Genomic DNA, 16230 nt, shown 5'->3' with positions numbered 1-16230 from the left:
TATTGTTAAGATCATATTACGCAGTCACATTCTTTTGCACCTACTAATTTGATATACCTTATAGCCATTTATACCTTGACACAAAGTATAATATTTCAAATAACAAATAGACGTACAACAAATCATGAAAGAATCCAAATAATTAGGGACTATGTGGGTGTATCTATTTATTATTATACCGTATTTTATTTTTGTATTTTCTATAGGAGTTTTTTGTCGGTACCTACTCCTACAATAATTGTGGACAAATTTACTCAGCCTTGGATGATAGACTTAGAGCCCATTAGGTCTGAATTGAAGGATGGTAATTTAGCTCTTTTCTTAAGAAACGACGGCATCAAAAATACTTGATTATATTTATCCAATAAGTATTATATTGTATTGTAAATGTATTATTACTATTTTGGTCAAAGGAGGCATATCAATACGTCAATCCGTGATAACAAAATACCTAAGATACATAAAATATTATGAAAAGGTTAAATTTTCTTGAGCTTTCAGACTGTTTCAAACTAAATTCTAATGAATCAGTTAAGTAAGTGATAACTCTTTAACAAATACCTAGGCAATCATTCTTATACTATCACTTGTACTACAATTAATGAATTAGAATTAATTAGAATTGGACGATAAATAATTACTTGTATTATCATTGCATTAGGCCAACAGCGTGTTTAATTTGCATACAAGCCAAGTGCAAAGAAATCCGAATCTCCCGGCAAAATACAACAGCATCAATAAAACTTTTGGCAGAATTAACTGAGCCGCTCTACATTGTAAGAGCATGGCTAATAATATAATTCACAATCATTTTGTGTGAAACTATATGTTATTGTTTAAATCAATGAAACATTATGCCGAACAGTTTACTAATTAACTGAAATACGTGAACTATACGTCCTACAGTTCAAAACTTTTCATGAAAGGTAATGATAGAAGCTCTCACTTGTTTACAATCAGTATTCATAGAAGTGCAATGCTTTAATTGCTCCATCACAAAATAATTGATGGTAAGCAAACAGCAATGGCAATTATTAAATTATGTAGAGAAATAACAATATACTGCTGCCATTAATTCTACTAAATGCCACGCGAGATTTATCAAAACATTATAAAACTATATGAAAAGTTGTTCAAAGTTTTCTCACAGTCCTACAGCTCAAGAAAAATATGAAAAAAGTCACTTGCTTACCCTTTGGAGGGGGCCGCTGCCGCGCTGCCATATTGCAGCGGCGGCGCGAAGTGCAGGGCCATGGTGGCCGCAGCGCTCGCTGGCAGACAGGGTTGCGCTTGCGGCGGCGGACCGAGGGGAACTCGCGGCACGGGCTCGTGCTCGCAGCTCGAGGGGTAGGTCGCGTAGTGATACGGATCGAAGTGGTTTATCGGACAGTCGAGGTCGGGTAGAGACCATTCGGCCATGGTCTACTCGGCGACATAGGCGACTGACTACTGCGTAAGGCGGGGACACGCGTGCATCTGTCGAGGCAACGCGCGCGCACTGACGCCCCGCTCGCGTCTCCCGCCGCCGATGCAACGCATAAACAAACTGCAAATCCTTTATCTGGCCGCTTCACGGCACTCGGCGATGTACGTAGTTAGCCGACTACTGATAAAGGGCAGTCTTGAGCTGCGTTCACACTAAACTAATTAATCAGCATGCTACTGCAACTATGATTACGATCCGATTACACAGGCGACCCCTAATTTATAAGGCGCTAGTGCCAGTTTTTTCTTACGTTTTATTTACATTATTACGCAGTATTTGCAAGTACAACAATAATGTAGTTTTTCGTCACAGTTACTGTTATAATCGTATTAAAGCATAGTTTATGTATATTGTTACACAGCCCATATTCCTTCATTTAACCTTAGTTGGGTTTATGATATGAATATGAGAACGAGACGAGATTATCATTGTCTCGCATCATTTGAACAAATTAGGAGCGGCGTGGAGTTGAGTACTTAGGTACAGACTGACATACAGACGTACTTAGTTCTAATTGATTGGAGGTGGAGTGGTGTGATAGAGATTATAACAAAGTTGCGGAACGAAAACACGCCTTGTTTACCCATAAATCTGCTGTCGCGGTATTCTAGATAGGTATGTAGCGCTGATATCAGCCTGTAACGTTTACGGCTGAACGTTGGCCTCCAACCCAGACACAGCTGCAATTAACGATGGACACATTCAGAGGCAACATGCATATATTTTATTGCTAGTCTCCAAAGAATTGTCAGTCACTCATTGCAGGTACGCAATGCAGTCTTTCTTGTACATCACTACTTATATTTAAATATCCTTGTGTGTTATACTATTTATTAAACCAATTAATTTGTTTAATTATTATTATATATTTACTATCGCAACTATAATAGCAGTGCTGCCAATACTAATTAGCAAAGGTGACTTGGAGATGACAGTTCCTACAACATGGAAACCGATAAACAGCAACATACTTTCAACTTTATATCTATATTATAATAAAGATTATATTCACTTTACCTATAGCAATTATATTATTAGAAAGGCAGGATTAAAAATTTAAGGTGAGGAAAATACTTATAAGTCGGGTATAATTTTTAGAAATTCAATGTTAGATTAGTTTTCATATATCTACCCGATATAATTATATTGTTTAGATATTATATGAGACACGTCGCGTGGTTCGACAAAAAGGTGAAAAAACATATTATATTTTCCTTCGCTTATAAGAGACATTTTCTTTAAAAGAAAATTATATTTAACTTGACAATATGCACCTGTCGTTTATAATTACAGTTAAGTGTCAAGTGCAGGTTGCAGGGCACGTGTTGAGCATGTGAATATAATTATTTGTTTACTCCTTCGAGACCATCGGTCCATCACAGTTCAACCTTTTTAACTGTAGATAATGTTGGAATATAACCCAAAATTATCGAATGCCAGTTGGACTGTAGATAATCAGCTAATTCAGTATTTTGGGATATAACCCAAATTTATAATGCCAGTTGCATTGTAGATAATCTACTAATAAATTAATTAAAATTCTCTGTAATAAATAATAATGTTTTATCTGTAATAAATAATAATTCTCTGTAATAAATTATGCCTACATTTTTATATCAGATATAGGATTTCAGTTCCCACATAATTGAATGGAAAATTTTGGAAAAGATTAAAATGTGAGTTCAGATTGTAAATCTTAAACTGCACAAGTATAGCAACTACATGAACTATTTGTCTAACCAATTATAGTGTTTTCTATGATTATATTATAAGAGAATTAATGCGCTTTTTCTCCACTTTGAAAGAACAAACCCCCGTTCAGAAATTGTCAATATCGGCCTACCCTTTCAGTACAAAAAAGGCGTGATATTAAATGTGTTCAAAATGGTGAGTTTTAAATCCAACCCAATTCGAACCTTTCAGTTTTTTGGACTATTTCGGTTGACTTGTCTACAGTTCACAATTTCTCGTTTTGGGCTTTGTTGTGATGTTGACCTATTCAACGTCGACATATTGTGTGTGCATGCCATGTACCTATATTGCATGTCATATACTATCGACTCAGTATGTACATAATGCTCTTTTTGTCGAATATACATAACTTTTTAAGCTAATTTAATACTTAAGTAGATGCATAGTACCAAGTATTATTAAGAGAAAAGTTAGTTATTTTGTTATTACTCCTGGCCTTTACCCTGTTCGTTTAGGAGTCCACACTGAGTCTTAGCCAGGTTTGGTTAAAAGTATTTTTTATGGACAACTCACCTAACACACAAATGCCTACCACAAAGCGCACGCTTTATAGACTTGCAGATTTCTAAAGCCTTTGATTGGCTTTTTTTTCAGGGGGAAAATCATCCTATGACTCGTCTCGCTAGGGCAAAGCGAGAGGGAGTATCAGACTCTTATTGACTAAAAAGTCACCCCGTTCCTACTCCACACCGCTTGTCGAGCCGGAGCCCCGGTAAACCCGCTAGGTAGTCCGCAGCTCCGGATTAAGCATCAGCCCTACTGGACCCCATCTGTGGTGGTCTGATGGCTCTTTGAGGCGCGCGCGGAACGCAACGCGCCGTACGCACGGGTCTGGTTGTGGTCGGGCGGCGAGCTACTCTTGCTCACCGTCCGTAGACTCGCACTTACGGTGGCCGGAGATCGTCACGCGATCCCCAACGCCCGGAGTGTCCTTCGCGTCGGCTGGGGCGTGAGGAGGTTCGTTCCCTTACGCGCCCCGCCTCCTCCTTAGCTAGCATGACTGCATCGCAGCAGGAGGAGACGGCATCCCAGTTCCCCTCGCTCCGCACCATGGACTGAACCAAAGCCGGACGCGAGAGGTCGCCGTCGCTGATCACTTCCCTGAGGGCACGGCGGTGTTCAGCCCACGCAGAGCAGACCGCAACCGAGTGTTCCACTGTGTCCTCCGGGTGGTCTTCGCAGTGATGACGCCCGGGCGTTTCCTCCCGCCCAATCAACCGCCCAAACAGGAACCTACCGAATCTCCCGTGTCCGGTAAGCACCTGCGTCAGGCGGTAGGTGCGGACGCCATGGCAGCCTTTGATTGGCTACGCTTCCTATATCGACTATTCTAGATGATTATAATTATGACATCTCTAGCGGAACACTTTACGTAACTACTACTTTTAAATTTTCCAGACTTTGGTCAATTGTACCAAAGTCAAATTATTTACGTTTATATCATCAGGTTTGTTTTTCAGTTTTTAATACCGGTTGGAAAATTTCTTAAACTACTTGAAACTTTATTTGTGAACGAGTAACAAAGCGTTGTTTTAATTTCTTAAGTCTTATATAAGGCCAGGGGCGGAAAACTGGATTTGTAATAAAGTGGAAAGTATTTAAACACTTTCGAAAAACTGCTGTTTCTTCTTTCTCAATATTATGTATCTAAACACAATGATTTCTGCACAATAGCTTTAATAGGAAACGGTAGAATCGCGATTAAATGCTGCTTCTATTGTCAATTTTCGTAAACAAAGTTTGCATACGATGACAAAGGATGTGGCCGTGCTGTTGATAATTGGGACTCTATGTGGATGTAATTAGGGTTGAATATAAAGAGATAAATGTAACAAAACATAAGGTATTGTTAGCGTGTCAAATGTAATACAATTTTCGCCAATGTTATAAGTCCTATGTAATAGGGGTGAGCTGATTGCTTTACACGCGGCTCTAGAAGATATCACTAACTTTATTTCTCTTACGCCCGAATACTAAAATGCTACTCAAGCTTCGTGCTATCTCTGTCATTTACAAAGAATTTATAGGGACAGAAATATATTTGAGAGCGTCTTAAATTTGAGTGACGTTTGAGTATTTGACCATTACTCTTTATTCGACAAATTTTGGAATCCACTAGAAACCATTCGTATTAAAATAATCTTCATATTTTACTCAAATCAGAAATTATTTCCATACTTACGTATTAAATTCCAAATAGTATTAAAAAAATAATGTGGAATGGCACCTGCCGATCTGCAGGTATTTCAGTGGATCTCACTGTCAGCCCCTTAATGCAGATTGAAAATTTAAAACTGACTATAGCCCGTATTGCTTTAAGTAGGGATGTACCCACATAACATTTCGGATCTGAATACGGATAGGAAATAGGAAAGTAAATATCCGCATCGGGTAAGATGTAGTCTTGAATTTTCGTTAAGTGCTTTCACAAAATAATCATGATGACTATTTTACGGAGAAGAGTGTAGGTGTTATACTTAATATAATGTATGCATCTCCACCTAGCCACCGACGGACTTGTTTTTATGGAACAAGCCCGCCACTCCACAACTCCTATAATCCAAGACCTATTGTATTTTGATGGTTCTATTAACCATCAAAATACGGGAACACTATATTCCTCGTCTTCGTCCCAGAGACATGAATAACTTTCATAGATCACTATATAAACAATTAGAGTCGTGACTGCCACCTTGAGAAACTTCCAAATAACTTTTACAACAACAAAATGAAAACTATTGGAAATTTCAGATACGGTTCCAAATAGATTATCATTATCACGGTTCTGGTTACGAATCTCTTTCACATCCCTAGTCCAACAGATTAAGCGAACGAACTGCACTCGTAAAGGGTTGGAACCGCAAATGACAGATATAACGCCCTCGGATTTTTCATTGAAACTGCATCGGATGACTTTAAAAAGGAACAGGAATAGGACGGACATGATAATGGATTTTAGTCATTGGTATCGGCTAATTGGAGTGCATTCTAGTCAAACAGAGAGAGAGAGTAGAAGTTGTCACCGGTATCTTGTTTTAAAAACTTTTCTAATTGTTGTTGAAGGTTTAGTGGACTTTGTGCAGAGATGAATTTTTCGATTATTATTTTTTCCCGTCGGGTGCTGTAAGAGCCGATTGGGAGACTGCATATTTGACCAATACTGGGCCACAGCGTTTGCTGATAAACCTAAACCTATTAAGCTGCGATTTTTAAACCACGTATGTGTAAATGTAGAAATAATGACAAGCCCTATGATGCACATAGTCCAGTAGTGGACTGTCTTGGGCTGTTCATGATGAATTATTTTGTTTGCTATTTTTAATAATATATAGTTGGTCGCCGAGTTTCGAAGTTTCGAGACTCGTGTCCGATCGGAAAATAAACTATCGAGCTTTTTAATATTATTAAAATTTCCAGCAATAGACGGAGTTGTATCAGGAGTAAGGTTTAATCCCAATTTCATTAGATTGTCGTAAATCATAAAATAATGCGCTTGGAATTGCAAAATATGTTGTTTAGTAATAAAAATATATAACCGATATTTTTCATTTTTCTGGGACTGAAAATCGTATTACCGTATATATATTTTTAATATTACATGACGTCTTTTATTAGTTAATCGGTTTAAAGTAATTGGGAAGTATAGGTATAAAGAAATAATTAATAATGGACGTACCTAATTAATTTACCTAAGTACCTTTTTAATACTTTTTCATTGTTATATATATTCCGTCAACCGAAATGTACATCACTATTTGGGATAAGTAAGTTTGATTTAAAATTAATATTTAGGTATTTGATTGATTTGACTAAATAATTATTGATTTAAATTAATTCATGATTTCGATTTTGAGAGTTTTCCAATTATTTCCAACCTATTATAAATAGGTTAGGTATGCATTGGAAAACTTCATATCTATCAACTAGCTGACACGGCAAACGTTGCTTTGTTTTGTAAATTACTATGTCCAAAAATTTTAAAAAATATTGAGGTGTGAACATGGCAAATAGATAGTAGCCAATTCTCAAACCTACTGAATACGAATTTAAAATTTGGTAAAAATCGGCAAAGCCATTTCGCCGAAATATATTATATTAGATTATGTACGTTTGTACATATAGATACTAAATTAATAAAAATCAATTATTTAAAAAAAATTAAATAAAGGTTTACTCTCATACATGAATGGAGAAAAGCTCTACTTTTGCTTCGAGTCACAGTGATTATTCAACCGTGTTATGTAGTTAATTTAGTGTGCCTCAAGATAGTTATTATAAAAATATGTACCTATACCGTTATTTTCAATCATATTAAAACATACGAGAGCACACCTAGGTCACCTAGTTATAAATATAGCACCCTTGTAATATTCTAAACACCTATTAATATACTTTCATAATGTCATTATGATAAGAGGAATAAGGATAATTTTATATTAGACATTCATATACAATAGGGAATGATGATAGGGTGTAAAACTTAAAAATATGTAGTCCAATCTAGTATGGGTTAAAAAAAAAAAAAAAAAAAATTAAACACGTATGTTATTGTATTTGTCATATTCTTATATAAACTTTGATTCGTTTTATCTACATGTTATCTTTAACATGTAGGATAAAACGAACTTTCAAAGTTTGGCAAAACTAGGAGCTAATACGTCATTTCTATGTATAAAACGTACCTAGAAGTGACGTTACGAGGTATTTTAAATCATCGAAAGTATTTGTTTAAGAAAGACAATATTTAAAATATACATATGTGTCTGATATTTAAAAATACTGTATAAGACGGATATAAAAAAATAACTACCCTATAAACATCACGTTACACCATTTAACCCAAGGACCCCCCAAGGAAAGGTTAAGGAGCGCATTTATAATATCACGCCTATTTTTCACCAGTTATTGTCAAGGGTCCCTTAATTAATATTAAGGGAACTACCTAATGGTAGTTCCTTTACATGCCATTTACTAGAGACCATTTTAAGCTCCGTCTCATTAAAATATAAAAATTTTCATACAACTTTAAAAACCTTACAAGAAAAATAATACTTTTACGTTGATGCCTATATTAGAACTTCACGCTATTGACCATTGATCTATATAAACTCGTTTAAAAAAAATATAATGTAGAAGTACCTATGTAGTTTATAAAGGTCTTCTTATTATATTCTCAATACAGTAATCTTTACAAAGGCAAATTTAAATGCGTGACCTCAATTTCACAATAGCAAACTTAAACGATAAAACTTAAATAAGATGTAAGTTAAAACCCAGGTGTACTTAATAAGGGTACCTAATATAGTTATAAAAGAAAATTATCTTTTATATTCTGGTCACCGCAATAGGGGACGTAGTACTGATACCTACTTTTATTCAACTCTGCTGTCCTTCAAAAGAATCCGGTGTGCTTGAATACTCGTGACCAGACACACACAACTAACAGATCTTTAATTTGTACTTACCCACACAGAGGGCGAAGTTTCTGCTTACTTACCTTCATTTTTATTTTCTTATAAAGCTCACTTATCACATTGAATAAAAAGTTTTTATGTCCAATTGTCCTAAAACACCACCCCCTAATTCAAACTTTCTATTTTTAAACTTTGCGTCCATTTTATTCGGAATTTTATAAAGAACACGTTTATAGTAAACCGTCGTAAAATCATTTTTTAATTAAATAAATTTAAAACCAGTCAATATTTAGTTTTATGACTGAAAAATGTAAGTTATTATCTCTCCGATGTTAGTAGCGATTCCCGATAGACGAGTTCAATTCGAGGCCCGGTAACAGACTGAGAAGAGTGTCGCTGAATACCCGCGCTTTCGGCCAACACGACGGTTGTTAGTCGCCAATACGCCGAAGGTATATCGGGAACGAATGCCCATTTTCTCATTAAAGGAAATTTTTCTTTAGGTACGCGAACGTTCGATTGTAATAAGTACTTTAAAGCAAAGAACATACGGCTGCTAATGAAATAGCATTATAAACAAACACGTTGTTAGAATTCGGTAAGCTTTCGTTAGCAATGGTGTTTGGTAGCGTTTCAAATAAAATACTAAAACTCTATTCCCTTTGACTTGCTCATTGGCACTCCAGACTTCATTAACCTTTCTATAGAACTTATGTACATGTGTAATGATTTTAAATAACCTTTGATCAGGTGCTGTTCCTAAAAATAACTAAAATAAGTACTTTTACACCAAACAAGCTACGAGACTTTAATCAAAGGACCTTTGAAGAGATTTTCAAAAATAAAGGTAACGACCTCTTTTAGCTAAACATTTCTTTCATTTCACTATAGTTAGTTTACGAAAAAGTTTTTAATCACAAGGTAAGGTCCTGGTTTATTGGAAGTAAATCCTTAATTATGTATAACTAGCGACCCGCCCCAGCTTCGCATGGCTGCAATGGCGATATATTATTATACATATTATAAACCTTCCTTTTGAATCATTCTATCTATTAAAAAAACCGCATCAAAACCAGTTGCGTAGTTTTAAGAAATTATGCATACAAAGGGAAATAGGTACAGAGAAAGCGAATGTTTTATACTATGTAGTGATAAAGGAGCATGGCAACCATTAATATTCATTATTCTGATAGCACATCGCTAATGTCACGCTCTTTCAGTTTTGAACACATGAATGTAAGAGATTACGTATTTAGTTTTTCAAATTACGTGATATAATAAAAATCACGGTTTACTCACGTAAACTAATGGATAAAAGCTCTACTAGTTTTGAATCACAGAGGGACTCTTATCATGAGCAGCGTGCGCAGACGCGGCAACGACACGCAGTCTACTTGACTACAATACTACTAATTTACGTGATTTTAAGTGGACTGTGACAAGTGTCATATCAGAATGTTTGATATTTAAATATATTACGTAATACCCAAAATTATTACTTACGAAATTCTCGGAAGATTGTCGGTTGTCATACATACGTCTTACAAAGTTTCTAATTAACCTGCAAATAAATAAAGTAAAAATCTCTCAATGCTAATAATCCAGGCTTTATACAACCAGAATATTGCGAATAAAACTTAAAACACATTTTATACAATACTATTTGAACAGGATTAGTCAATGACACTAATGTATGTAAACAAACATAAAACCTCAGCAAAACCAAACTTCATACACTCTATTTATACCTGATGAAAGCCATGAATTTACGATTCGAAATCAATCAACCAAATTGCAATTTCAAATATTATTCCGTATGTGAACACTGGACAGTACATTAGTACTAGTGGATGCATTAGTTTAAAATATATTTAATTCCAAATCCAAGTTACGACTTCAAGTTATCGAAATATCGACTGAATCCCAATTTTGCTTGAAGTGTTTGTTGTTCTAAGGTCCCGCTTACCACCATTCCACCAACGAGGTAGTCTAATTAATTATACATTTTCAAATATCAAACAAACGGGCCACGAAAATACACATTTTTATTTTCTCGTAGCACGTCTGTAGGCGCTCGTAGCCGTAGCCGTAGCCGTAGCTCGTAGAATGCCATTTTTTATTATTTCGTTTGATATCGATGCACGATATTTTTCATTTCTAACAGATTATTAGGTTCAAAGCTATTTGCTGCTTTTACATGTAAACCTTTGATTTCAAATTGCAAACGTATTTATTGACCTATTTTTAGTTTCTTAGTGGCTAACGAGCCCGTCTAGACTGAATCCTTGTTTTGCTCAAAATTTCCTCATTAAAAGTGCAGAAATCAATCAGAAAATATTTTCAATAAATCGAAAAGAACCGAAATAACATTCAGTGTTGGTACATAAAGTATACTAGAAGCACCTGCCTAACATTTCTTGAAAATCAACAAAATATTTTAGTAGCTATTTTCGAAAATGTCTAAGAAGATATAAGCTGGATGCAAGGTTTGCCTTGAAAGTGTCTTGTCGAGGCTTTGTCGCACATTAACATGAAGTGCGCCGCAGATGTCGCCGGCACTAGTCAGGCGTAACCAGGTTGAGATGTAGCGAACTTTAGTTTTTCCCAGATTATTTTCCAAGGTACGGTAGCAACTTTCCCGCTTGTTGACACTTTTCTTACGTCACCAGCCAGTTTTCGAAGATAATTATTTTTTGTTTGCTGTTTGTTTACTTTTTTTCACTTCGCGCAACATTTTAGACTTTGACTCAAGTTATAAATAGAAGGATGAATTTTAAATTAAATTTGAAATCTTTGGATTTTTTCGGGTTAAAATGTTTTAAGAGTTTTTCTCCGTTACTGGTATCACACCGTGGGTCGTGGGTGCAGCCCGGAATATAAGATAAAAGTGAGATAACATATGCATAGTCACGATTTAGTGGTCCGAGTATTCATGGGTGGTGCTGGTTGCTTATCATCTAGTGACCCGTCTGCTCGTTTGCCGCCATATGCCATAAAAAAATCAACTCTTGTGACGCCGCTGAGTATTCTATAAAATTTTGCTGATCTGTCTCAAAGCCGCCTGCTAAAAAAACGATAATACGAAAACAAAGATATTTCTATAACATTGGTCGTTTTACAGATGTGAAGATTGTTAAGGAAAATCTTCGGGGCTTAGATAATATAATAGGTAATGATCAGGAAGGTAGGAAGTGTTTGTTCAGAAAGGAGGTAACGTTTATTTATTTTTATTTTTTTGCGTTACGCTTTATAATGCGGGTATATCGATTATTGTTCACTGTACTTAGTGTGTTATACGTCTTGCTACGTGCTTTTTAAATTTTATTTTTCGCTCTAGGCAACCATGGCCACCCAAACCCAGTTTTAGAAAAATGAAGTTTTATTCCTGTTTCACGATCGAATCGCGTATTTTATTCGACAGACACGTTTGTAATCTCTCAATCAAACAGACGGATTTTATTTTATTTTGATTCTACTGCAAAAAGTAAAAGTATGCAGGTAGTAGTCATATATGTGCAAAATCTATAGGAGCCTTCTTTTTAAGTGAGGGAAATTATCGAATGGCTCTTCTCTTTCGTCTGTATATCGGCGTGGTTATGACTTAGCAGGCAAAGGTAGGCATAGTCCAAATCTTCTACGACTTCGGATAGAGAAGCCGCTCTATCCCGCGGCGCCCATTAGCAGAGGTTCTAAGCAAAATTCCGTCTAGAAAAACCAGGAATAGAAGTGGCGACAGGAGGCAGCTCAGGCGGACACTTGCGTATTGCGGACACTACTATACTATGTCATCTGACACGAGGTATTGTTGATCAAAGTTGATTTCAAATTCCTAATTTGGGTCACATTATCGGAGTTAGGTCCATTGGGAAATTATACAGCAGTGAATTTCATGATTGACTGTCATTATTTGAGTTGTGGGGCAGATAATAGATGCTCTCAGTTGATCTGGTCAAGCCCAACATCTCGACAAGAATGAGATAAAAACAAAATTAACAGTTCGTGATAGTTCATTATTGGTCTATGGACTAATTTACAGTTTAAAATAGGTTTGGGTTACCTATCTACCAAATATTATTATGTGGTCAATTAGTCAGATTTTTACCTTGCATTACTACAGTAATAGTAGCTAGGTACACCTATTGCAGTCATTTGCAGATTTCAATATATGCAATAGGATTTAACTGTATTATTGTACATTAACATAATAAGCAAACAGTAATAAGTCATCGCAATACGCAGCTCATATATGAAACCACAAGTTACCAAAAGGGCAAAAACATTCCTATACACGGGAATTTCTTCTGCACTAGAACGTGTATGCTTTTGTCTGGATTCCTAACGGAATAAAAATACTTGAAGTTCACTTTCACGTTCATTTTATATTAACATAGGTACCTACGTTTGCTACCTCGTGTTTCCTTCGTATGTTCCAGAAAAAACATTTCACTTATATCTGGAATTTAACATTGTTCATACATACATACCTAATAATTATAATGTTATGTACTTAATAGGCTAAATAAGATAGTTCTTTTATATGATATAGGACTCATAACTAGACTTTTAGCGATTTGCACTATTGATGCCGTCTAAATAACATTTTTATTGTATTTTAAAATTGCGCAATAAAGTTCAATATTGAACGAATGCAATCAAAAGTTTCCTAAACCACAGTTTTTTTCCTTCTTTTGCATATACGTCAGTAGCACTGACAAACGGTGAAGTACGGGGCGTGTACCCCCTCTCTGTTTTAGAAAAAAAGGTATGGCTTCATATTCGCCGAAACTCGCTTTATTTACCCACTGCAATGAATGTTGCGGAAGTTTTATAGTATATTTGTTCAAATTTTTAACGAAATTAATTGAATGTTTGAGTTCAGGTATAACGCTTTCTAAAATTTTTGGCTACGATATTGGTATAAGCAGACAGACAACATTTTCACATTTATGTTTTTGTGAAGGCACAAACTATAGAGTACCATTTACTTATTTAGCTTCCTGATCATACTAGCCGCCATTTAACAGCACCTATTGACGTTTTAGTGCTATAAATCAATGTTCGTTTTAAAATATTTCTTTCTAGATCAAATCATGTACGAAAATAAATATTATTCTACAATTCGAAATATTGGTTGAATTTATACAATTTCTAGGGAATTTAATTTTAATGTAGCAATTTTTATAGTATCGATAGAATTTTATTTTAATATCACAGCAACTTGCACGTTAGTGGGTGCATGGGAGAAGACCTTCGATATTTTTATAACCATATTTATATTTCTAAAGGTATGGAAATATCAACGGCCTCAATATCGTAAATAGCTGGCAATTTCAGTATAATATGGCGAAGATATGATTAGAATTCTTAGTAGAAGACTGACGGGTGGCTTAAGTGTAGGTAATGTCCACTTTTGCTCAAATGAGCAGAAATGTATAAATATCACATCACTCAATAACATCCTAAATGACCATTGCTGACCAGGTAAAAGATTTTTGCAGAATGCATAATAATTTAAGGCTTATTCTAACTGTCAAAGTTTTTCAAAGAAACTGTTTTATTTTATGACGGTCTCCCGTGGCTGTGTGTGTACCGTAGTTATCTATTGTAGGTCACAGGATGAATTTTTTGAGTTCATCATCATTTGTGTCATAATAGTAAAAAGACATTTTTAACAACTTACCTGGTCGTGGATACAGTAGAAGAGTCATCGTCCCCATAGACAGTGGAGACAGGTGACTGGTGGTCTTCAGAATCGTGGTGGGCGTCGTTAGAATCATTGCGATCCCTAGAGTCGTTGCGAGTTTCCGAGTCATTACGACTGTCTTCCGAGTCGTTGTTAACGTCGGAATCATTTCGATTTTCAGAGCCATTGCGATCTTCAACATCATTGTGAGCTTCTGAATCATTGCGACCATCTTCTGAATCATTACGAGCGTCAGAGTCATTGCGAGCGTCGTCAGAGTCATTGCGACCGTCGTCAGAGTCGTTGCTAACGTCCTCGTTGTCATTGCGATCTTTAGGGGCAATACGGGCTTCCTCGGAGGTATCTGGAGACTCTGATGCTGGTGAGGGGTTCAGGAGGTAATCGCGAGTGCTGCGGATCACGCCCGGCTCGTGGCTCTGCGTGTCCGCCATCCCTGCTAAATCTGTAATGAAGAGAATCAAATTTGAACTTCGATGGCATTGTTTGATGACGTCAAATAAAAACGTTACTAACTGCCGGACTCAGAGATATTTAATGATCACTTACATACATACAGGGTGTCCCTGAAATCGACGTCCAACGGGCACTAGATGATCAGCAAGGTTCCAACTGTTATCAGAAAAATATAAAAAAAATCTAAGTCCTACAGTTTTTAAATTACAGCGACTTATGTGTTATCCACGAAAAAGTACACCCTGTGCCAGTCTTTTGACTCTTGTTGCTACAAATCTTTATTTTTTCGTCTGCAGTCTTCCTTACATTATCCTGAATAGTGCTCCAGTAATATGGAATCATAAATTCTTAGCCAATTGCTTTAGATTGGAAAACATTGTTAGTTTTAGAGGAACCAAATACTCTGAATAAAATTTTCACCTTACTTTAAGTGACTGTACTGAATAAATTATGTATGGCGCTAATAGTGGCAAATTTCACCAAAGTTGGCGCATTTAATAAGGATTATAAAATGGTATAGCACTTTGCAAATTATTTCTTAAATTCGACACAAAAAAAGATTTTTCAACGAAACTCCGTTTCGATGAATTTATTTGAACTTACTAAAAATTCTTCTAGTGTACTCAAATCATACGTTATAACCTCGTATGCACTAGACAGCACTTTTCACGCTATTTGTTATCATCATGTTGAAAATCAGCGAGGATCTCTTGTCAAACAACATTGTCTGTTTAACCGTGATTTCGCTTGCAGCATTCGTCGGCAATATTATCGCTAGACGAACTAGAGGAACTGATGTTGTGTATCATGTTTCACTAAATAATATTGAATGATTGCAATATGATGTTTATAGCATAGTGCATCAAACACATTATCAAATGTGTAGTAAAATCAAAAGGAACAGACGCGGCAGATTCATGTACACAGCATATCGACGCGGTAGTGGTATGGTACATGAGCCCTTACGCACAATTACTCGTCATATCCCAAACAAAAAAAAAAAAAAGAATTGGGTGCATCGTCCGATTAAGTTACGTGTTCATTCTTTGTGATCAAATGCGGGATGAAGCATCAAATATTCTTTAGTTTGTCAAGAATGAGTTATTTGCACCGTTACAAGGAATTGCAGGTAAAGCAAAAAATAATTAAAAAAATAAATAATCAACACGGCGCAAAAAAGGCCAGTACTCAGCTAAAATACCGAAGCCTGGGTACGATGGCTCGAGATGCACAACACCAGTTCGTCTAGCGATAATATTGCCGACGAAGCTGCAAGCGAAATCACGGGTAAACAGACAATGTTGTTTGATAAGAGATCCTCGCTGATTTTCAACATGATGATAACAAATCGCGTGCAAAGTGTTGCCTAGTGCATACGAGGTTATAACGTATGATTTGAGTACACTAGAAGAATTTTTAGT

The 16230-nt window shown here is 36.0% G+C and overlaps 1 protein-coding gene and 1 long non-coding RNA gene across 4 annotated transcripts in view; both read right to left on the bottom strand.

The window, feature by feature from the left end:
* LOC126912367 (uncharacterized) overlaps positions 1-16230 on the bottom strand; it is a 197679-nt gene that overhangs the window by 146646 nt on the left and 34803 nt on the right. The gene's annotated exons all lie outside the window — the stretch shown is intronic.
* The window catches only part of LOC118273548 (neuronal PAS domain-containing protein 2), a 79519-nt gene that overhangs the window by 52640 nt on the left and 10649 nt on the right, over positions 1-16230 (bottom strand). For 2 of the 3 annotated variants that reach the window (XM_035590620.2, XM_035590697.2), the window contains exon 2: positions 14333-14798. In XM_035590620.2, coding sequence (XP_035446513.2) covers positions 14333-14787 — 455 coding nt within the window. In that variant the 5' untranslated portion in view covers positions 14788-14798. Of the gene's footprint in view, positions 1-1192; positions 1568-14332; positions 14799-16230 lie in introns of those variants that run through there. The other variant, XM_035590781.2, reaches the window with a different exon arrangement.

The sequence above is a fragment of the Spodoptera frugiperda genome, chromosome 25, assembly GCF_023101765.2.
Source record: "Spodoptera frugiperda isolate SF20-4 chromosome 25, AGI-APGP_CSIRO_Sfru_2.0, whole genome shotgun sequence".
Lineage (NCBI taxonomy): Eukaryota > Metazoa > Arthropoda > Insecta > Lepidoptera > Noctuidae > Spodoptera > Spodoptera frugiperda.
Note: the sequence above shows the minus strand (reverse complement) of the source record. Positions and strands in the feature narration are given on the sequence as shown.